Here is a 22,395-nt window from a genome sequence, read left to right as displayed (position 1 = left end):
TTGCCATGATGCGCATGCGATAATTACGCTAAAAATGTAATGTAATTTATGAAATAAATTAGTTACGGCCGTTAACGCGTTATTTTTGACAGCCCTAATATATACATGTTATGGCTTATTTTAGATTTCTGTTGACACATGTCAAAGACAGAATAGTGTCATTAAATCACAGATAAAATGTGAATGAGACAAAGGTAAGGTGACAGCTCTACTTTTTTACATAACAAGTTACAATAATATTGCTTTTAATAAGCCATTAACAATGATAAGCCATTAACTGCCCTTCTCTCCATGGTCATTGTTAATGAGCGTTTTAATGACAATACAGGATTTTTGGGTCATAGTTAAACATATTAATACACATATTAAAACAGCAAAACTGCATGCAACACAAATGTCAGCAAAAATGATGATTAACTCCAATATCTGTATGTGTCTGTGGTCCACGATTGTCTTGGTGCATCTGTTCTGTTTGTCATCTTTCATGGACATGATTTCTCTGTTGGTTATTTTTGTCTGTTTGACACATTGTATGTGTGTTCTGTGTATTTATGTTCTCTGTGTGTGTCTCTGACTCCCCGTCACCCCATTTTGTTTATCAGAGGGCCGATCCATCAGTGAGTCTTTCAAAGAGGAGAAGGAGGTGACCCGACATCAGTCGCACAAAGGGCGATTTCAAGTATGAGAAGAGACAATATTAGTCTGACATTCATTACTTTAAACAAGGAACACGAGGCTCATGCCTTTCCGGCTGCTCTCAACAGGTGACACCAGTGTCCGAGTCCTCTCCCCCAAAAGATGTATCATCATCACGCCACGGCAGCACCCACAGAAAAGTCGGACGCTTCTCTGTAACCAAGGCTGAGACGCAGGAGGAAGACGGCCAGAGTGACAGTTCTCCAGTGTCTCCTGTTGTGATCAGGGAGAGGAGGCGATCTCGGGCAAAGGATGGAGAGAAAGATGAGAGCAAGAGGACTCCGGGGATGGCCCATCTTTCTCGAGGTCATGAGCACAGCCACTCCCCCGTAGGCAGCAGCGATGATGATAATGACGAAAGTGAATTGGAGGATGAAGACTTGAGAAGAGAACTACACAAGCTGAGAGAGAAGTGAGTGGGAAAAATATAAAAGCACTAAATAAGGCATAGACTTTCGCTAAGTAGGAAAGGTTGTGGTTGCTAGTCTCAAATCTTTTTATTCACACTGCAACTAGTAGAAAGTGTATTAATTGCATTGTATTAATTGTATTAAAGGGTGGCATGGTGGTCGAGTGGTTAACGCGCAGACCTCACAGCTAAGAGACCAGGGTTCAATTCCACCCTCGGCCATCTCTGTGTGGAGTTTGCATGTTCTCCCCGTGTATGCGTGGGTTTTCTCCGGGTACTCCAGTTTCCTCCCACGTTCCAAAAACATGCTAGGTTAATTGGCGACTCCAAATTGTCCATAGGTATGATTGTGAGTGTGAATGGTTGTTTGTCTATATGTGCCCTGTGATTGGCTGGCGACCAGTCTAGGGTGTACCCCGCCTCTTACCCAAAGACAGCTGGGATAGGCTCCAGCACCACTACGACCCTCATGAGGAAAAAGCGGTAGAAAATGAATGAATGAATAATTGTATCAATTGTCCCGCTTCCACATGATAGCAAGTATAGCATCACTTCTTAACAGTAGCGGTTCTAGCGTCAATGGCGCCTTTTGTGAGACAGATCGCGTCTTTCAGGCACGCCCACGCCGTTTAGCAACTTTACAAAGGTATACTCTACATAAAGCAGCTCGGCCTGGCGCAGGCCGCGCACCCACGCCTCCATTCCTCCCACAGCGCAAGTGGCAAAGAGGGAAGGGAGAAGGCGTGACAGGGTTTAACACAGCCAAGTGTAATCTCAAATGAACGCTTCTCATTGCTTTTAAAAGCGCATCAGAGACCACAATGAGCGTCACCACATAACCACCTCATGGGTGGGACACGTCATGATTAAACACAGCAGCAGGCTAATCGAAGTATCCACCAGCATTCCTGCTCTGCATCGCCAAATAGGAGAGCCACGCCGTCGAGCGAAAAGGGCTACAGTATATTCACGGTATCTCCTCCTCAATGAGGAGTCCTCATCCTTCTTGAGAAAAAATTAACAGTAAAAAATATATCCTACAGCCATATTGTAACAACCAACTTATATGAATCTTTGTTTTTAGTTGTTGTTAATTATTAGTTGCCTAATGGGTCACTTTCTCTGTGAAATTTGTCTGCGCTACGTGTTTTCACGCTTTTTAGCATACTAACAGTGGTTACTGAGGGGAGGCGCAGGAGGGGCGATCTAATTTAAGATACCGTCAGGTTGAGTTCCCATTATGCGTGACATCTTTGATCAGATGTGATGGGACGATAAATACAAAAATGTCCATGCTGGTTCAGACGGTTACATTAATAGTGGTTGCTGTCATTATTTCTTCCACTGAAATGTGCGCGACACTCTGAAAAATCTGCTTATGAGGTTTTGGTGCAATGTGCGCATGTCAGGCAATTTACCACAGAGCAGGGTGCGCTTCACCTGTGCCAGGAATAGACCAAGTTGGAGCATTCGAGCTTTCAGCGCACCTTTGGCGTGTTGTTTTGTAACAAAATTGTCACTGCACCAAGTTGAAAATGTGGACACCTCCACTGGTGTGCCACCACGACCATCTCGGCGCAGCCCAGTGGTGTGCTGGACCAAATTACCACAGCATGGGCCACGCCACCCTGCGCATCCCTGCGCTGTGCCACGAAATTAAAGCCCATTGTCTGAATCATAGCATTGACAATTGTCAGCTGTGACAGTAATTGAACCGTAATAAAATGCCTTACCTGTGTTTTGAATCTCCACATCTGTAGGCACATCAAGGAAGTGGTGTCGCTTCAGGCCCAGCAAAACCTAGAGCTCCAAGAACTGTACAGACAGCTTCGCTCCCAAAAAGGACAAAGGCAAAGTCTGCCCACTTGCCTGTCTCGTACCCCTGCTCTTCCTCCACTAGCCCCAGTCCTTTCTCCTCGCAGGCCAAGGCCGCCCAAAACCAAACTGCGGCCCCGACCTCACTCTCACATGGATAACAACGGAGTCACACTTGCTGGTAAAGTATTATTATTTTTCATGTGTTCTGTATTTGTAGATATTCACTGTGTTTCCCGTCCAGGATTCCAACAGTCAAGTAGTTTTTTGGGTGCTGAGCAGAGTGGAAATCCTCCTCATGGCACTTCACTGCCTCCTAAAAGAGGTACTGGTGTAGAATACATTGGTGTCAGGTTTAAGATTTTTCTTGTCTTTTTTCATGAACACAGTGCAATTCAACTCTTGTGCTGTGCTGTGCTGTGTAGCCAAAATGGACGGAGACCACAGCTGATTGTTTTTGTTGTTCCTCCAGATCAAAGCCCGATAAGGAAAAACACATTCACTGATGAATTGCACAAACTGGTAGATGATTGGACAAAGGAGACACTGGACCAAACCACGCCCAGGCCTTCTCTCAATCAGATCAAGCAGATTCAGCAGGTGCAAGAGTTGGGGGGCTGGACTCAGCTGATTGAGGTACTATTGACACCAGGCAAAGCTGGAATCATACAAGGGGGCATGCCGTGCAATGCTGAAAGCTATGGTGATGTTTCTCTAAAAAGTTCAGCTTTCTGTGACCTCAAATCCAGTTTGTTTGTAAATGAATGGCTAAAATGCATCGAAAAATTACATTGGTTTTAATGTGTTTGTTTGTTAATGTGTTTTTCCACTTTCCTGACCTATAAATGTAGCTGAATGTAGTTAGAATGTTGTATTCCGGTGTTAAACCATGCCAACGTTTCAGATCATGAGGTGTGCGCATTTGGTCGTGAACCCTGCAAGAAGTTTGGGATGGCTCCAAACGCTTAGATTCAGAGAGTTTATTCGACCACCACAATCAGTGGGTCTCCCCGAGGTTTTTAAACACTGTTAGTCCCGCAAAAAAAAACACATTACATGTTAGAGATGCTGTAGAAAACCTAACACTAAAATAGCTACTTAGCATTGAGAGATGTCTTGAAGTAACCTCTTTTCTTGAGAAACTTCGGACTGTCCAGTCTCTACTTTCAGATCGGATTCGAGATCCAACACATACAGCTGTATGTTAAAAGCCGACATTTTAAAACGCTACAAAGCCGTTTATTATTAACTCCTATTAAGTTGAGTTCGGCAGCTATTCAGCAGTCCTCATGAGCCCTTGGAGTGTGATCAATGAGCCGAGTGGGCATGCCTTGAGGCGGGCCTTGGGTGGAATAAATTAAAACAGACCGTTTTCGCGGGAAGCAAAGAATTCAAAGAATAGGTGCAGATTCTGCAAGAATCCGAATGATGCTTGCTTTTTCACAGCTAACAGTCCCAAAGCCTCATTGTATCACTCTTTCCCTTACAGGTGGCTCCTCCAGGCTGGTTTCCATTGGTACCACTAAATCCACAGGCAGCCCCAGCTGCCGCCGGCTTGTCTGTGGCAGCCCCTCCCTATAGCGGTCTGTCTATCTTCCCCGGACCTTCGCAAACGCACACAGCTCAAGTGCCACACACGCAGCCGGATTTCCAGCTCCAGGAGATGACCTTTCAGCCGGCCCCCGCGTGCCAGCAGACACAGCAACGTCCCATCCAGTTGACACAGGCCATCATCCAGCTGCCCTGCTCATCACCTCAAAACCAACCGCTGCTGCCTTCCCAAACGACCACGTCTCCGGCGTCTACAGCTGTGACTGTGCAGCCTGACAGTAGCTCCTCTGCACCCGCAGATGGCAGCGTTGCTAGTGGGGGGGCATTTTGTTCCTGTTCCTCCTCATCTTCAAACTGTTGCTCCTCCTCCTCCTTCTGTTCTAAAGCTGCTCTACCTTCCAGTGCCAAAAATCACCCAACGCCCCCCACCGCCACTCTTCCGCTGGGACAGAAATGAAACCAAGCTTGAGGTAAATATAATGATGCAAGAAAAGATCTGAAGTATGAGTATTGAGGTGCAGTACTATAACTGCAACCAATGATGACAGGATGTGGGGAATGAATGTGAGATATGATTGGTTCTGGTATGTACAGAGAGAAGGCAACATTGAACACAGCCCCTGAGCGTTGTGAATAACGGTATGTGTGGGTCTTGGGATGTACACGTTGTTTAACGTATGTATGTGAAATGTATGTGTGTTTACCTGTATGTGTGTGTGTCTGAGGACATATCTCCGACAAACGTTTTCTTTTCACTGTCAGACCTAAACTGTCCCTAAAAATATGTTTCATGATGTGTCCATATCCTTGGTCATTTGTTTTAGTTTGTCAATGTTTGCGGTGAAAGGACTATCAATTTTAAAAGTGCAATTAGTAATGATCATTGGAATTGATCAGCATGTATTGTAATCATTTCTAAGTCATCAAATATTTTCATATGCAGACATTGACTCCTTTTTAAAACGCCAACCGCACAATCTGCTTAAATGGGCAGAGAAAAAAAAACATTAAAAGAACCCAGTACAGACTTTTTCTTTTCCCAATAGAAAAGATTCTGCTGATTCTAGTATGACCTGACCCAAATTAACACAATTGAAAAATCTCACTACACACTAGAGTACACGTGAAATAATACTAAAGTACCATAGTCATTATTCATGTTAATGTAGGTACTAATAGCTGTTTTTGTGGCAAAAATGTTGATTTTTCACCTAAATTGTTATTAGATGTGTGACATCTTTGTCACAGAACGAGGAAGCACAATTGTGATCACCATGATTGGTCCACAACCAAAACATCACACTATTATGCAATCGATAGTGTTGGACAGCATGTGTTTATTTTGTCCTTTATGTTTGGAGTTGTGTGATTAAAACAGACTTCCCGTACACTAGTCTGTATTTTTAATGTGCATGTTAGACTGTATGTATATGTTTGACACAAATACATGATGGACTACATTAGATGACTTTTTTGGCTTGCCACTCCTTAACCAAAATTTGTCAATTCGAGCATCACTCAACCAACAAAAAAGCTCAAAACAAAAGAAATGATCTCTCTTTTTTCCTCAAGTAAAGTAAATATACACTGTGATGATTATTGATTTGATGTGCACTTGCCTGTCAAACTGCAGACTGTCATAAGATGAACCAGAATCAGACAGTTCCATCCTTTATTTGACTCCTGGTAGAGCATATACATAACATAACATAACACATGACATGTCACATGTGTCACATCTGGCTTAGCAGCTCATTTAGCCATGGATGGTCAGGTTTATGCTTATTATGCTTATTAAACGACTGCTGCTTAAGAACATGAATGGTCAAGTAGCAATAGTTCCTTTGGACATCAATTACTATATGACGATGGTTTTCTGTATGCGTTTCATCGTAGAAGGTCGGATCCTTTGCTGTCATGTCTGATACTAACATGTAGACCCCGTGCATACAAAACAGCTTCATTATCATGTTTCATGATGCCGTTTTACCAAAATGTTATCTAAAAAAAAGAAGAAAAAAAAATACAAAAACATGAAGATTATTTTTGTATTTTCTAAAGTTGGTGTTAAATTGTAAAATGTCACTCTGGCCATATTAAGTAAGGTTTTGAGAGCTTAAAAAAACTGGTTATCAAGTTTGTTTCCATGGTACTTTTTTAAAATACCTCTTTTAGGATTTTTGGGCTTTATTTCTATGAATCACCGAAAACAAAACAACATAGTTTCTAGGCTTTATTAAACGTACTCATGGATGCAAAAAAGTCAAGGGCGTCCCTTTAAGGCATGACTGAGAACCAACCTCCTGTACATTGTAACAAAATCACTGTTATGTTTTGTAACTAATCAATAAATGATGTCAAACATCACACAATTGTGACATTTTTCCATGCTGTGTTATATTCTTACAACACAAACTGTGTGAAAATGTCAATGTTACAAATATCAAGCTCATTGCAAAGCAAATATAGATATTTTCAATGTATACAATAATGTGCAAGTTCACCAAAACTGAAAAAATGTAAATCTTTAAAAGGGAATGGATTTGACATATTTAAAAATGTTGTCCTTTTTATGTCTTACATCCAGCTTATTGAAATGTTTTCTTTTCAAGTGTCTGTATGTGTAAAAATATACAGTATTTTTGCATCAAGCACCATATTTACAAATGGCATAGGCATTTAAAATGTATTTTAAATCATTTTAAATCTACATTTTGATCTCTTTTTGTAAATAACGTGTCCCATGTTCAATCTTAGATGTTTTAAAACAGGAGCTTTTTTTCCATAATACCAAGTTTTGACTGCTCCAACTTTATTGCTCCCGCACAGGTTAACAGTGATGAACAACGGTGACGCTGTTGTATGCTTTGAAAATGGCGTTCTTTCGTTCCAGTACGCTGTCATTTGTAGCTATAGTGCTCGTCTGAGTCGCTTAGAAGTTCAAATTCCGGCTACGCTGCCATCGTCTGATCCGGATTTCCATACTCGGGCGTTACATAGTCCTTATATAAAATGTGGTGAAGCAAACCCTAACCAATGTCCGTTGCATAATAAGGCCGCAGCTGCCCGGGATCGTTCGTAGGGATTACAGCGGCGATTGAGTGCTTGGCCTCGGTGAGTTGCTATGTATCACTTCGCTCCGTTGTCTCGTATAAACTATATAATTGTCTCGTCTTTGTGCATTGTTCATTTAGTTGGAGAGTTCCTTGTCAATGTGTTGTGTTCTTGCGAATTGTAGCTGTAGAATGTTTAAAAGTGTTTATAGATTAGCTACACTGTTAGCTAAAATGGCTAGCATAACAACGTGAACGTGTTTACAAATACCAGATATTTTTATCTATAGCGGCACAAATCACCAGTTATATCGTCATAGTGACCTTTGATGTGTATTTCTACATTTATATTTATTCTAAAGAAAGCGTGTGTTAGCTTACCGTTCACAGCCCACACCGTAGCTAAGCTTAGTGGGAGAGTCATGGCTCTAACATAATATTGTGTGTCTTATATATTCTGTAATTATTAATATGTTATGTATTTTTTATGTATTTCAGCTCTCCTGGTGTCTTCGCCAGCCTTCACCCTTAGAAACCACAGTAATATTCAGAACTGTACTGGAAATCTATCGAAACAATACTAATTAAACCTGCAGAGAACTTTCATCTTCTTCCAAATCATCTTCTTCCAGAGGATGGCATCTATACCAGTGTACTGCTTGTGTCGCTTACCCTATGATGTGACTCGCTTCATGATAGAGTGTGACATTTGTCAAGATTGGTTCCATGGCAGGTAAGTCATGATGTGCTATAATTGTCTGTATATCAATTGCTTAGTGCTTCGATTATTGCCATCATAATGTATTGCGTGTGCTGTGCATTATCCTGCAACTCTGTAGTTGTGTTGGTGTCGAGGAGGACAAAGCAGCTGAGATTGATCTTTATCACTGCCCCAACTGTCAGATCAGCCATGGCCCATCTGTCAGTAAGTAAAACTTTCAATTCCTTATTCTACCTTTTTATGTACACAGACATTGTGCAAGTGTTAATTCTTTAGTGCGGAAACGGCGTGGCGGGAACAAGCAGACAGATGGAAGCATCGCCAGTGCAGGGAGAGACCCTACTCGGCTGGTGAAGACGGGCAGCCCCCAGTTTGTGAGGGAGCTACGCAATCGCACCTTTCCAAGGTATGGCTCCAGAAGGAAAAACACTGTCCTCATTTGTGTTTGTGTTTTCAACATTCTAACAGCAGAATAGAGCTTTAAATAAATCAAGCGAAGATGTACTTGGTAGTTGTGGTAATGCAGTATTTATACCCTGTGTTCACTAATTTTGCCTCCACTAAATATTAATCACAGTAAGGCATTTATTTCTCAATTGTGCCAGGTAGCCTATATCATTATTAACTTTCAAGAGGAGCCATTGCATTAAATCCATGAAACATTTTTATTACACATGTAAATGTACATTTGAGTGAGTGAGCCGTGGGTTTTGATCTTGAGTGGTTTATATGGAATCTGTTTTTCTGTTAAGAAAGGCGGTTAAGACCCGCAGAGGAGCAATTTCATTCCAGTCATTCTGTAACACTTTTACATTGCATGAGCATATGCAGGATCAATCATACCATACCCTGGCCTTCATCTTCCAATCGGAGGGGAAGTGTGCTGAAGCATACATCAGAACACTCACAATAGCAGTGCTGGACTGTAGGTATGAAGTGGGCCCAGGCACTGTATGAATGGACTAGTGTGAGTACGACATGTACAGCGGTACCACGGTTAATGTTCGCCCCGGTTAGCGTGCGGATTATGCGCACAAGATGAAATCTCACCATACTTGCACATGATCATGCAATGTATTGTGGGCCGCGGACACCATTTTAGAGCAAAAGCGTTTGTTTACTAGTTGCAACAGAGAGATACACAACTTAACAAACACATGGACCACGCAAAAGAGAAAGGAGATGGACTGTACTGTGGGAAGGATGCTAGAGCTATGAATTTTACAGTTTAAAGACAAGCCAGTCGTCATTTCATTTTGACGCACTGTGTTTCTGCTTGTCTCATTTTACATCCATAACACTCATTTCTGCTTCCAACATCATAACATAAGCATTGCAACATATTGTCGCATGTTGATGGCTTCTGCAGTCAAACATAGCACACGCTACCAAACATGTCCATTCATTTGTCATTTTTTATTATTTTTGTCACATTTTTAATCACTTCATTTTTTGCCTTTATTGTCTATAAAATGTGTTTTGTGTGTCTGGAACGGATTAATAGGATTTACATTATTTTCTATGGGAAACTTAGCTTGGGTTAGAGTCCTTTTTTTTTTTTTAGTCGAACCTTCTGGAACTGATTAATGACGTTAACCAAGGTCCCACTGTATTATTTAGGGTATGCATTTTAGGTTAACTTCACATGTACTGATGTGTATCTCCGAAGAGGAGTTAATTCATACAAAAGCCTGTGTAAGGGGGCACTACACACCTGTATTAGTTGATTAGTCAGAGAATTGGTGCAATGTGAATGGAATAAAGAGAGATACAATGGAATATGTAAGTGTATCAGCTGATATTCATATTTCTATCAATAAGACAGCGAGATGAGGAGTGGAACGGATTCTTTACTTTACTTCTTGGTCAAATATGGCAGCGCAGCTAAAGCAGACAGTGCAACCACTTGTTACGATAGTGATATCGTTAAGATAATAAGATGAGCTGGGATATGGGATTTAGCGGTCCACACTAAAAGCCAACCCACAAGGTGGGTTGGATTTTATAAGCTACCAGGGTGCCATGTCTTGTTATTAATAAAAGGATGGTTTCTGTTCTGTTCAGTGAACAGTCCTCTGACTGACACACAACAGAGGCCCCTATTTGAGGCTATGCAGTATATGCATTCTAAAAGTACTCGGTGTGTTTTAAAGCAGTGTTACTACACCTCTTTTTGCACAAATTGGGGAGGTAGTGTTCGTATACATGCCCTGTTGTTGACTTAAATTAAAAAATATAGCTGCACACCCGATGATGTCATACGATGGTAAGCCAGACAACACGGCTTTTCCATCCCCACCCAAATGTTGAACAGAGTTTTTAAAAGTACCCACCAAACTCTTGTTTTCAGTGAATGAAAACAGAATTTGCATGTAGACAAATGACATCCATATATCTACTTTCTATACTGCTTGCCGTAGCTTGGGTCACGGGTGACCTGGAACCTATCCCAGCCAACTTTGGGCAAGAGGTGGGGTACACCCCTGGACTGATCAGTCAATCACAGCCACATTTCCAGGCAATTCACACTCACATTCACACCTACAGACAATTTGTAGAGTCTCCAATTAACCTAACATGCTTGTTTTGGAAATATGTGAGGAAGCCGGACTTCCCGTAGTCACGCAAATATGGGGATAGCATGCCAACTCCACCAGAGATCCAATGGAAATTGGAACCCTTGACAGAGAGGCAGACATGATAACCACTATATCACCGTGTTGGACGAAATATGAAAACAAACGTTCCAATTTCTGTTTGTGTGTACACAGTGCAGATGAAGTCTTGCTGAAGCCGTCAGGGGCCCAGCTCACAGTGGAGTTCCTTGAGGAGCATTCTTTCAGCGTCCCTGTCATGGTACTAAGGCGAGACGGTCTTGGCATGACTCTGCCACCGGCATCGTTTAGTGTCAGTGATGTGGAACACTACATCGGTAATCCAGCCTCTCCTGCAAATGTACAGCTCAACATGAACACAACTTTATTATGTTCGTTCTCATGAAATGTTGATGTTGTCTGCAGGTTCGGACAAAGAGATTGACGTGATTGATGTCTCTCGCCAATGTGACCTGAAGATGCGACTGGGAGACTTTGTGGAGTACTACAACAGCCCGAACAGAGAGAGAGTGCTCAATGTTATCAGCTTGGAGTTCTCAGAGACCAGGTTCACTCCCATCACATTGTTTATCATGCAGGGACTTAAGGGATGTTATTCTTAAAGGGGACCTATTATGCTCATGTTCGGACCTTTGCGTTGAGTTGTGGACTCCTATACAGCAGCTACACATGATAACCCGCACGGAAAGCTTTGTAGATCTACCAGAATCTGCACCTATTCCAGCTGTACTTCCCTGGCTTTCCAAAATGGTCTGTTTTAATTTATTCCCCTCAAGGCCTGCCTTCTGGGCATGACTGTGATTGGTCACATTCCCAAGCGCTCTCTAAGACTTCCGGACTACTGTCGAACCCCACTTTCTAATTTTGTAGAGTTGATAATAAGTGAATAAACCCTTTGGAGAGCTACTTGAAAAGGGGTTAGGAACTACTGGTAGCTCATGAGCTGCTGGTTGGAGACCCCTGACTTACCATGTAAGAACTCAAAGTGGAGAGTGGTAACGCAGGTACAGGTTTACTTCATGCAGACAATCTTGGCATAACATCTGGAGTGGAAATGTGGTCATTACGTTTTTTCGGGACTTGCCCGTGTTTAAAAAAACTCTGGTAGATCCACTGATTTTGGTAGAAACTAATTTGCATGCATGCAGGTGAGACGCTTCCTGTAATGCTACACAGACATCCGCTTATTTTCCCAAAATAAAAGCATTTAGGACATGGCTAAACTGTTACTTAAGTTTGCGCTTCTGACTTTTCAATAAGACAAACTAACGTTGGAAAGGCATCAGGCTTCAACAACAGTTTGGTGGATAGTCTGGCTTTGCCCATGGTCAGTCCCAAATGTTTCTCTTGCTGGTCAGGAGCCTACAACTCTGATGTCACAGTGAGCTGGTGATGATAAACTCTGAAAACCAGCATTCAGAACCATTGCAAACTTCTTTCAGGCCTCACTTCCAAACGCGCAACCCTCATTATGGTAAATGGTCTTTCGCTTGTGTAGCGCTTTTCCACCTCCAAGGCCTTCAAAGCGCTTATTTACCTGCTGATGACTGCATCAGGAGCAACTGGGGGGTCAGTATCTTCCCCAAGGATACTTGGACCTGATCAGAGAGAACAGAGAATCGTATCCACAACCTCCTGGTAGAGAGACGACCATTCTACCGCCTGAGCCATGCCGTCCCCCTTATCTGAAACGTTGGCAGAGTTTAACACGATTATACAACATTTTAACATTTATAGGTCAGAAAAGTGGAAAAAGCATAATAGGTCCCCTTTAACATTTCATATGAATGAAAAGTAACTAACTGTTGGGTTGGTTTCAGGCTCTCAAACTTGGTTGAGACCCCAAAGATTGTAAGAAAACTGTCATGGGTGGAGAACCTTTGGCCCGAGGAGTCTGTATTTGAGCGGCCCAACGTGCAGAAATACTGCCTCATGGGAGTGAAGGATAGTTATACAGACTTTCATGTTGACTTTGGAGGCACCTCCGTTTGGTATCATGTTTTGCGGGTGAGGGAGACGTGAACAAAATTATTGATACTTTCATGGTCTTTTCACCTTTGTCATTTTAAGCACTTCCTCCCTTTTCTGTTCATTCAGGGTGAGAAAATATTCTACCTGATATCCCCTACACCAGCTAACCTGGCGCTTTTTGAGCGATGGAGTTCTTCATCCAATCAGAATGAGATGTTCTTTGGAGACCAGGTTGACATGTGTTACAAGTGTTCTGTCAAACAAGGAAACACCTTGTTCATACCAACTGGTGAGATAGCATGAACATCTTTGTTGTCTGTGTGCTCTGTGTCTTTGGGTATGTTCATACTGCAGGACCGTGCCTATTCTTTTGCTCAAATGTGAAGTACAATTTAGATTCGTATGTCGTTATAAATCCATAGAGCCACACAACACGCTCATCGAGGCCCGAGTCACGCCCACACAACCACACGAGCATGCTCAACTAAGCAAACCCCTGCCAGCTTCCGTTTATTTTCAGCAAGAGGAGATTCAGACAACTTTCTTCTGCGTTTCATCGACATTTCAAACTGTTTAGGTCTCACAAAGATAGGAAGTCACACCCACGGCAGACATGCTTGTTCTGCTGCAGCGGGATCGGCCAATGTCAATACCATTCTTTTCCACCGATATGGGCCGACACGATCGGCGGCCCATTGATCAGAGCAACGCTAGTACTTACTGGTAAACAAAAAAATCCTAATTGGGCATCATACCCTGCAGTGTGAACATAGCCTTGGTGCTCTGCTTTTTGACTAGTTTTTATTTTATTTTATTTTTGCACCCCTTTTGTTATTGCCCTGCCCATTTGTTTGTTTCAAGCTGTTCCAAATTCCTTCCTATCACTATTACTGCTACTTATTCAGATTATCATTGCAACACACGGCTCCATCTTGAAACATGAGACCTCCGCATCAAATCCAGTCTATAGTGATATGAACGAAATGCTTGTTTTTGATATCATGCTTTAAAAAAAATCCATATTTTAAAAACATCGCCCAGTCCTAATTGAAACAAACAACTGTGCCAAAACAATCATAGTCTTATATCCACAGACGATCTACCAGAAAGTCGAAATTTCAAGGAGGCATGACCGGACCCAAATATTATGCACATTTTCCCACTCCCATGTAAAAAATAATAAATAATAATTAAAGCCCATTCATACAAAATGTATGTCCACATAAAGACACCTTGGCCAGCTTTCATGTGCATTTTGTCCCATCCTGAAAACGAAATCCCGTCCGTGCTAATGAGACCTTTTGACCAGCCTAACTACGATGTTGTCCTGTCATTTTGGCAACGTCAAACGATCATTCCTCAATTATCTTGGTTAAAATGTGTTTTTTAAACTTTAAATAGGCAGAATAGACAAGTGTTGAACATTTCAGCATAAAAAATAAGATGCAAAGTTGGGGGGTGTAAACCGCTGCTCGCACTCAGCTGGGATGGGCTCCAGCATATACCCTGCTACCCTGGTGAGGATAAGCGCCACAGCAAATGGATGGTGGGCGGTGATGCCGTCCAGGTTGGCCCACAACCTCAAGTAGGCTTTCACTTTTGGCCTCCTGTGTGATTGACTTTGACACCGCAGTCTAATTCCAGCTCACGTTGCTGATTAGTGGAATTCTCCCAGTCCAGGTTTTACCAAAGTCAGCTGGTGTAGGCTCTGGCATACACCTGCGGCCCTCATTAGGATAGTGAAACACGGGGGGAGAGGGCTGACTTTTGTGGGATATTGTGTACTGTATGTCTGACAAGTAACCTTACTGTTGACAGTTTCTGTGATGATTGTGTCTTGCAGGATGGATTCATGCTGTGCTCACTCCCGTGGACTGTCTGGCCTTTGGGGGGAACTTTTTACATAGTCTTAATATTGACATGCAACTTCGGTTAGTTTCTTCAAAGCTCCTCCTGTCCTACCAATAGAATCCACTGTATTAAACGTCCCCACGGAATGCTAGATCACAGAAAGAGCAGGGAATACAATTCATGAGGACAACATACAGTACGTTCCTGCTAACTTGTAGTTTGCTAACATTTTAGGGCATACGAAATAGAGAAGCGGTTGAGCACGGCAGACCTATTTAAGTTTCCCAACTTTGAAACAGTGTGCTGGTACGTTGGGAAGCACCTGCTTGATACCTTCAGAGGTAAGATCTGGCTCATTGGAATTGCATTTTGTTTTGTCTCGTCATCTTTAGTAAACATACAATATTCCCTCTCACAGGGTTGAGAGAAAACCGCAGACACCCGGCCACTTATTTGGTTCATGGGGCAAAAGCACTGAATAATGCCTTCCGAACCTGGACCCGGAAAGAGGTAGACCTTTTTATGATACGTGTTCCCTACTCATTGTTACTCACGAGCATTAGACCTGACCCAGGACAGCACAGGATGTGATGGTTGACTGAATAAATGTCACTTTTCTGTCACTACCTTTGACACAAACTCCAAATGTTACTGAAGTGATGGTGAAAGCAAGGAGTTCATTAGTATACCTTCTTACACTCAGGCTTTGGCCGATCATGAAGTGGAAATTCCAGAAACCATCAATACTCAGTTGCTGGTGAAGGACCTTGCCAAAGAGATTCGTCTGGTTGAGGTAAGTAAAGAACGTGGTTACATGCTACTATTAAAGAAACTTGTGTTGGGTAAATAGGATTTCAGACAAGTGTGCTATCATTTAGCTTGGTTTCAATTTTCACTTAATTTGGAGATGTTAATATCTGTGTCCTGTCAGTTGTCTTTATTTTCATAAAATACAGCAACATTTGGTGAATTTCAGTCAAGCCGATGTCTGCTCAGGAGTTCAGTTATTCATTCATTCATTTTCTACCGCTTATCCTCACGAGGGTTGCGGGGGTGCTGGAGCCTATCCCAGCTTTTTTCGGGCGAGAGGCGGGGTACACCTTGGACTGGTGGCCAGCCAATCACAGGGCACATATAGACAAACAACCATTCCCACTCACATTCATACCTATGGACAATTTGGAGTGGCCAATTAACCTAGCATGTTTTTGGAATGTGGAAGGAAGCCGGAGTACCCGGAGAAAACCCACGCATGCACGGGGAGAACATGCAAACTCCACACAGACATGGCTGAGGATGGAATCGAACTCGGGTCTCCTCACTGTGTGGCCTGTGCACTAACAACTTGTGCACTAACAACTTGTCCACTTGTCCACAGCCCAGAATTCATTTATTTTCAGGTTATTAGGTTAGCTGCCTGACTGTACGGGGGAGTGGCATGGCTGCATGGTGATCAGAATAGTACATATAACTTGTCTTTCAGGGTTTTTAAACTAATAATAGGACATATTTAACCACAAAACAGTGATCATTTATTCTTTTTTGTCACACATTGACACACACATGCATATTTTCTGAGTGGTTATCAAGTGGTTTTCTTTAATATTTTGAAATTGCACCCACTGTCTTCATAGGACATTTTCCAACAAAACATTGGCCGCACTGGACCACAGTTTCCCGGATCACCCCTCTCCAAAGCTCCCTTGACCGTCTCTCAGAATTCAGGCCGCCCACCTGGAAAGAAGAAAAGCCTGAAACCCATAAGAAGTCTGGGGCTACCTGGACCCAAGAAGAAGAATCAGAAAGCTCTCCTGAAGACAGAGGCAGGAGAGTTAGACCTGCTGGAGATCCACACCAAACATACACTCAAAAAAATCCAGCCTGGCAAATCCAGAAGCAAGAACAAGGTACACCGATTGAAATCTTACTTTGGCACATCTCAAAAAAATTCTGCGTCATGCAGAAATTCAGAAATTTAGTTACTTATTTAAGAAATGGATTCATTCCACATTGAGTGAAATATTTCAATCCTTGATTCAGTTTGATGATTATAGTGTATAGATCATTAATATTCAGTATCTAAGTACAAAGTTAAACCATCATTTTGACATTTTTCTTCCTTCTATTCAGTTGGAGCTGCCTTTAGAAGACTTTGAAGAAAAGTTAAATAAAAGCAAACTGAAACTTGTGCTTACCAATGGGAAGATTCAAGGGTAATGTGTTTCTATTCGATGTATCTATCACCTTCATACATGGTCTTAGTCTAATTAAAGGCTGTTTGTTGTCAATGACACTTAAGGAAAAAAGAGGGCAGCAATGGTGCAGGAGGTGCCGCAAAGTTCCATCACCTGTCCATGGAGGGATCCAGTCTCTCTGACCTGGAATCAGAGGATGAACTCCAAATAGATGAGACCCCTCCACCACGGCGCAAGCTTGCAGGATCAAGCAAAAAGAAGAAACTAAGCGGTGAGATTATTCTAATATATGTGGTTATACACAGGCTGCAAATGTTGCAGGAATAAAATTTGGAGGGGGTTTGATTTGTAGTAAGTAAGTCCTTATGCAATGACCACACAACTGAACACAAAATTTTCAAAAGTTTTTCTGTAAAACTTTTTATTATTAAGTGACAAACTGTGTGGGAAAATATGATTTACCCCTGAAGCTAATAATTGGTTGGGCCACCCTTGGCAGCAACAACTGCAATCAAGCGATAACTTGTAGTTGGACTCTTCCAGTGCTGTGGAGGGATTTTAGTCCACTCATCTTTGCAGAATTGTTGTCATTCAGCCACACTGGAGCCACCCCCAGTGTCTTTCTTATGATGGAGTTTTAAACACTGACCATGACTGAGACAAGTGAGGTCTACAGGTCTTTGGATATTGTTGTGGGGTCTTTTGTGACCCCTTGGATAAGTTGTCGCTGTGCTCTCGGGGTAATTTTGATTGGCCAGCGATGTTTTTCAGTTCAGTTTTATTCTATGGTTAGTTTGTTGCTGTACACATTAGTCTTACATTGTACAATAAAGAAACCAGTTATATAAAAGTGACACGCTATCTTCCAATGTGCACAAAGAGCACATCATATCCCCAAGCATTTCCAATTCGGGCATCGTTTACAACCCTAGTGTGAGAAATTGAAATTGAACTAGGTATGATCAGCAACAGTTAAGTTGTGTTTTACCCTACGGCCATCCTCCACCAGGGGGCAGGACCCTAAGAGATAGGGTGAGGAGCTGGGTCATCCAAGAGAGGCTCAGAGTAGAGCCCCTGCTCCTTCACATCTTGAGGAGCCAGTTGAGGTGGCTGGGGCATCTAGTCATGATGTGTATTATGTTGCTGAATGTACATTTATATGGAACCCAGTCTCTGGCTCATAGACACTATTTGCTAAAAGTCTAAATGTAAATGTATGTAAATGTGCTTTCAGGTCTTCCCCGGAAGCTGCCAAGAGCTAAGCCTTGTTCGGATCCAAACCGCATCCGCGAGCCAGGAGAGGTCGACTTTGACATAGAGGTAAAACTATGGACCAGCCATAACCAGATCAATTTAATCATAACTCAATACCATTTGGATGCTTGTATTAATTGCAAGTCAAGGTAGTTCCAAGGAATATTGATATACACATAAAAAAGGTTCACATTAAGGATGTATAAACACAAATCCTGTCATTGAAAAAATAGTATTACATTATCTGATATCTGATCTATGTAAAATCATTACTTTGAATCTTTAGAAAGTGTCGGTGCTTCAATTGTGCCTTAAAAAAAAAGGAAAACTAAGTTTGTCCATAAACAATGCCTTTTTTATTTGTTCTCAATTTTGTGACATGGAAGTTGAACAGAATAGTAATTTAAATACTTCAAATATCAATCAAATCAATCAAATATGATCTCAGGGAAGAACCCAATTTGAAACACTTCTATGCTAGGACTACGTTAAAAAGCCATAGCATTTCAGTATGTGGAATCAAACTATGGAATGGATTGAGTAAGGACCTCAAACAATGCACAACGATGAGCCAAATCAAGAAACAATACAAGCAGTTGATGTTTGCTAAATACAAGGATGAAGAGTCTTGAACCAGTCATGATGTGCTATACATATCACTATATTGACACTTACTATGGTACCCATTATGTCATTGGATGGTCATATCACCTCCTACTTTGGTACGTGACAAAAATAAAATAATAATAATAAAAAAAAAAACAACTTAAATTATATTAGGAAAGCAGGAAGTGAACACATGTAACAGTTACTGATTGTAAAAGTACCAGATGGAGGGGTAGGATTTAATAAGCTTTGCTTCTTCCTACTCCTTTTGGACATGTGGAAGTGTGAACTGATTATGGGATGCACTCAATTGGAATCTGATGCATGTTCAAATGAAATAAAACCATTACCATTACTAAGTGTTGAAAAGTGCCCATCAATGAAAATGGCAAAAAATTATGCCAACCTAAATGTGTGCCCATCCATCCATTTTGTACCGCTTATCCTCACGAGGGTCGCGGGCATGCTGGAGCCTATCCCAGCCGTCTTCGGGCAAGAGGCGGGGTACACCCTGATTACTAATTGTACGTGTTTAGGAGGATTACACCACAGACGAAGAGGCCCTGGCTGCTCATGGTGTGAAGGGTGGTGCGGGGGGCATTCTGGACTTGCTGAAGGCCAGCAAGCAGGTGGCAGGCTTGGACTCCTCCGCACTCAGGTTGGAATGCTTTATGGAATGTTTCTACTTTTTATAAACACCTTCTAAGCCTGTTTACATGAAAAGCACCATCTTATCTTGCTCAACTGTGTTCTCAGTGAGGAAGCCCCAGCCTCTCCCAGTACTCGTGATGCCATTCAGGGAATGCTCTCCATGGCTAACCCACCTTCCTCCTCGTCATCCTCTTCCTCCTCGTCCTCACCCATGTCCATCTCTGGAGGCCTGACTGAGGGCTTAGGAGTAGTAAAGGAGAAAGGTGGCAGGGCTGTGTGGGTGACCGGGGGGGTCAAAAAGGCTAGTGAGAAAAAAAGCGTAATTCAGCGACCTGGTAAACGGCCCATTAAGCGGCCGGCTCGGCACCTTAGCGACGAAGACAGTCCAGATGAGCAGGAGACTCTGGGAACCTGTTTTAAAGACTCGGACTATGGTGGGCAAAGGACTAAATAATGAACATTACCACAAATAAACTTCCAGCATTGTTGATTGGGTGGCTGCTATTTTCAGTTTACCCGTCGTTGGAGTCCGATGAAGAGGACCATGCCATGAAGGTGAAGATGAAGCGGAAGAAAAACTGGGATGACACACCTTGGAGCCCAAAAGGTAAAGTCGAGTCCAGGACATACTTGACATTGCAATCCTCTGGCTCCAAAAAGTCTTGTCATTCTGCCTGCATTTGCAGCTCGGGTGACGCCAACCCTTCCAAAACAGGATAGGCCAGCCAGAGAAGGGGCGAGAGTGGCATCTGTAGAAACGGGCCTGGCAGCAGCTGCAGCCAAGCTAGCACATCAGGTGATTGTGGTAGCAATGTAGTGATGAAATAACCCTGTGAAGATTATAGATTATTAAACAATAACAACATATTCTGTTTTACTCAGGAGCAGCAAAAACCTGCCAAAAGGAAATACACCAAAAAAGTGCGTCATCCTGTTCCTGTAGCAAGCCCCCCCCCTGTTCAGACAGAGCTAGCGCCTCCCTCCCCACCACACGTTCCAGAGTCTGCACCAGACGTCAGCCCAGATAGGAGGATGGATTACTATTCCGCCAGCCTACTTGACCATGAATACACAGCAGGCCCGGGACCTTTTGGCCCTGGCGGCCCGAGAGGGGGCGGAGCTATGGCCCCTGGAGTATTCCTCACTTCGCGGCGACCTTCCTTGTCTCCGCAAAACAGCAGCTCACACCCCGGTGCATCACCGTCAGGGCTAGCCAGTCAAGGCATATCAGGAGTGGGTCAAGGTAAGCAGAAACAGTTGAAACGGCACACTTCCATATCTCTGGTCTCATACGTTCTACTTGTATATTTGACATTTAGGGAGGCGCCCAAAGAAAGGACTTGCAACAGCAAAACAGAGACTTGGAAAAATTTTGAAAATTCACCGCAACGGCAAACTTTTGTTGTGAGGGAGTCTGCACACATTGCTGAAGACCTGAGTAGGAATCCATGTTTGTGAAAATAGTATTGAAGGAAGTAGCGATAGTCATTTATATTTTATATCCATAAAGTTGTTGACTAATATCTGTTAGTTTGACCATGTCTTTCCCTTCATCTGTTGCTATCCGCTTGATTGGGCATGCCACCTATTTTTTTTGTGCATAAAGGGTTGAGCAGCACACCACTGCTTATGAAGACCACTGAAAGTAGAGAAGAATCACATCCAGTATGTGATGATGACGATAGCATGGACAGTTACCGTCTTTAAGCTGTTAGCTACTGTCTCTCTGTATCGGCGATGATTATTTTGGTATTGCCGAGCGGAATTAAAGCTTTCCAATTTCATTTTTAAAAGGGACAGAGAACGTTTTCTTAGCCAATTACAATAGAAGTGTGTGTTTTTTTAATATCATTTTTACCTCTATTTATTTTAATATCCTTTTTAAATTCACTGTACAATGTGTGTGAATTCACTGTTGCTCGTTCAATCTCCAGATCGGTCCACAAATTAAAGAAGTGAACTGATGCAACAATTGACATTGTACAATGATATTTATTGTAGTTGTATGTATTTTGAAAGGCAACATTTTGTCATCTTGTAGCCTATGTTATGTTCTTACCACCCGTTTGTTTTGGTCCCTACAGTTAAAATACAGTTGTTAAAATAGTTTAACAATTATTGAAATTATGTTCGTATTTGTTGAATTTCTTTCAATTGTAAATATGTAATATTTGTAATTTATATAGCGAGACTGGATGAGCAAACAAGATAGAGACTTACAGTGGATATATAATGATTTATGGAGGAAAATTGGATAAAGAACATTTATGCCAAACTTAAAAATACCTGTATAACAATTGGTTCAAAAATAAATATCAACGCATTGATAAGCTAAAACAGTAAATATTTTGCATGGCAAATTTGAGGTTGCACTTAGGTTAGTTTTGTGCAGTAACTTTTACTGTTGGAATGATGTCTCATCAAACCATAAGCCAATTTCCAATATGTTCCTGAAGACATAATCTCCTGATACATGATGCCTTTTATGCTGGTTGTGATTGAAGGCAAATGACCAAAAAACGAGTGTGTTCAGTAACTACCTTATACAGGTATTTTTATTATGTTGTCATTTTTTCCTTTGATGTTTTTATTTTTTGCATTTGCATTTTCTTTGTATGTTTTTCTTTTTATATCGACTGTAATTCTTGCTAGGCTTCAGCATTCCTTCCATAGAATGTACCAGGAACAGAATGTTGGTAATGTAAGCATATGTCATGTGTATCATATGGGGGGGGAATGTAAATATATGTTGTATTTTTTTATAGTACCAGAAATGTTGAACCCTTTCTTATCATTTTACATGACACATTGCTGTATTTTTTTATATTTGTAGTCAAGTCTTGGCTGTATAACATTTGAAGTGTACTCGTTCTAGATGTTCATTTTGTTTAGGTTAATGTTAATCATCATATTCATATTTAGTTTTTGTGTACAAACTTGTTTCAACGTGTTTTAAGTAGAACCTGAAACTGAAAATATAACTTTTTTTCCAAATATAATGTATTGG

At 41.9% G+C, this 22,395-nt stretch overlaps 2 protein-coding genes across 3 annotated transcripts in view; both read left to right on the top strand.

Moving 5' to 3' along the window:
- The window catches only part of si:dkey-151g10.3 (serine/threonine-protein kinase WNK3), a 54,623-nt gene extending 47,774 nt beyond the window's left edge, over positions 1-6,849 (top strand). Inside the window, exons 20-25 of the mRNA XM_058085130.1 lie at positions 603-679; positions 765-1,108; positions 2,866-3,101; positions 3,165-3,245; positions 3,393-3,556; positions 4,410-6,849. Of these exons, the coding sequence (XP_057941113.1) occupies positions 603-679; positions 765-1,108; positions 2,866-3,101; positions 3,165-3,245; positions 3,393-3,556; positions 4,410-4,928 (1,421 nt within the window). The 3' untranslated portion in view covers positions 4,929-6,849. The remainder of the gene's footprint in view (positions 1-602; positions 680-764; positions 1,109-2,865; positions 3,102-3,164; positions 3,246-3,392; positions 3,557-4,409) is intronic.
- Positions 6,850-7,290: 441 nt separating this feature from the next.
- On the top strand, positions 7,291-22,387 carry phf8 (PHD finger protein 8). 2 transcript variants are annotated; one of them, XM_058085144.1, is made up of 23 exons: positions 7,291-7,585; positions 8,023-8,064; positions 8,157-8,257; positions 8,364-8,449; positions 8,522-8,651; positions 11,017-11,177; positions 11,266-11,407; positions 12,681-12,867; positions 12,958-13,120; positions 14,675-14,762; positions 14,917-15,023; positions 15,101-15,192; positions 15,386-15,475; positions 16,317-16,589; positions 16,813-16,895; positions 16,982-17,148; positions 18,112-18,197; positions 19,274-19,395; positions 19,494-19,822; positions 19,900-19,995; positions 20,075-20,184; positions 20,271-20,631; positions 20,708-22,387. In XM_058085144.1, the coding sequence occupies exons 3-23, from the start codon at positions 8,160-8,162 to the stop codon at positions 20,794-20,796; spliced, it is 3,060 nt and encodes a 1,019-aa protein (XP_057941127.1). In that variant the 5' UTR covers positions 7,291-7,585; positions 8,023-8,064; positions 8,157-8,159; the 3' UTR covers positions 20,797-22,387. The 2 variants fall into 2 exon arrangements, with proteins under 2 accessions (XP_057941127.1, XP_057941128.1); XM_058085145.1 differs by having other exon boundaries at positions 8,023-8,079.
- Positions 22,388-22,395: the final 8 nt, after the last annotated feature.

This window comes from Doryrhamphus excisus, chromosome 10 (assembly GCF_030265055.1).
Source record: "Doryrhamphus excisus isolate RoL2022-K1 chromosome 10, RoL_Dexc_1.0, whole genome shotgun sequence".
NCBI lineage: Eukaryota > Metazoa > Chordata > Actinopteri > Syngnathiformes > Syngnathidae > Doryrhamphus > Doryrhamphus excisus.
Note: the sequence above shows the minus strand (reverse complement) of the source record. Positions and strands in the feature narration are given on the sequence as shown.

Excerpts from the sequence above, each read along its gene's own strand:
- phf8 (XM_058085144.1), top strand. The coding sequence starts at position 8,160 with ATGGCATCTATACCAGTGTACTGCTTGTGTCGCTTACCCTATGATGTG. Across the intron at positions 16,590-16,812 it reads AATCCAGAAGCAAGAACAAG|TTGGAGCTGCCTTTAGAAGA; the intron begins GTACACCGATTG and ends CCTTCTATTCAG. Across the intron at positions 19,396-19,493 it reads TTGGACTCCTCCGCACTCAG|TGAGGAAGCCCCAGCCTCTC; the intron begins GTTGGAATGCTT and ends CTGTGTTCTCAG.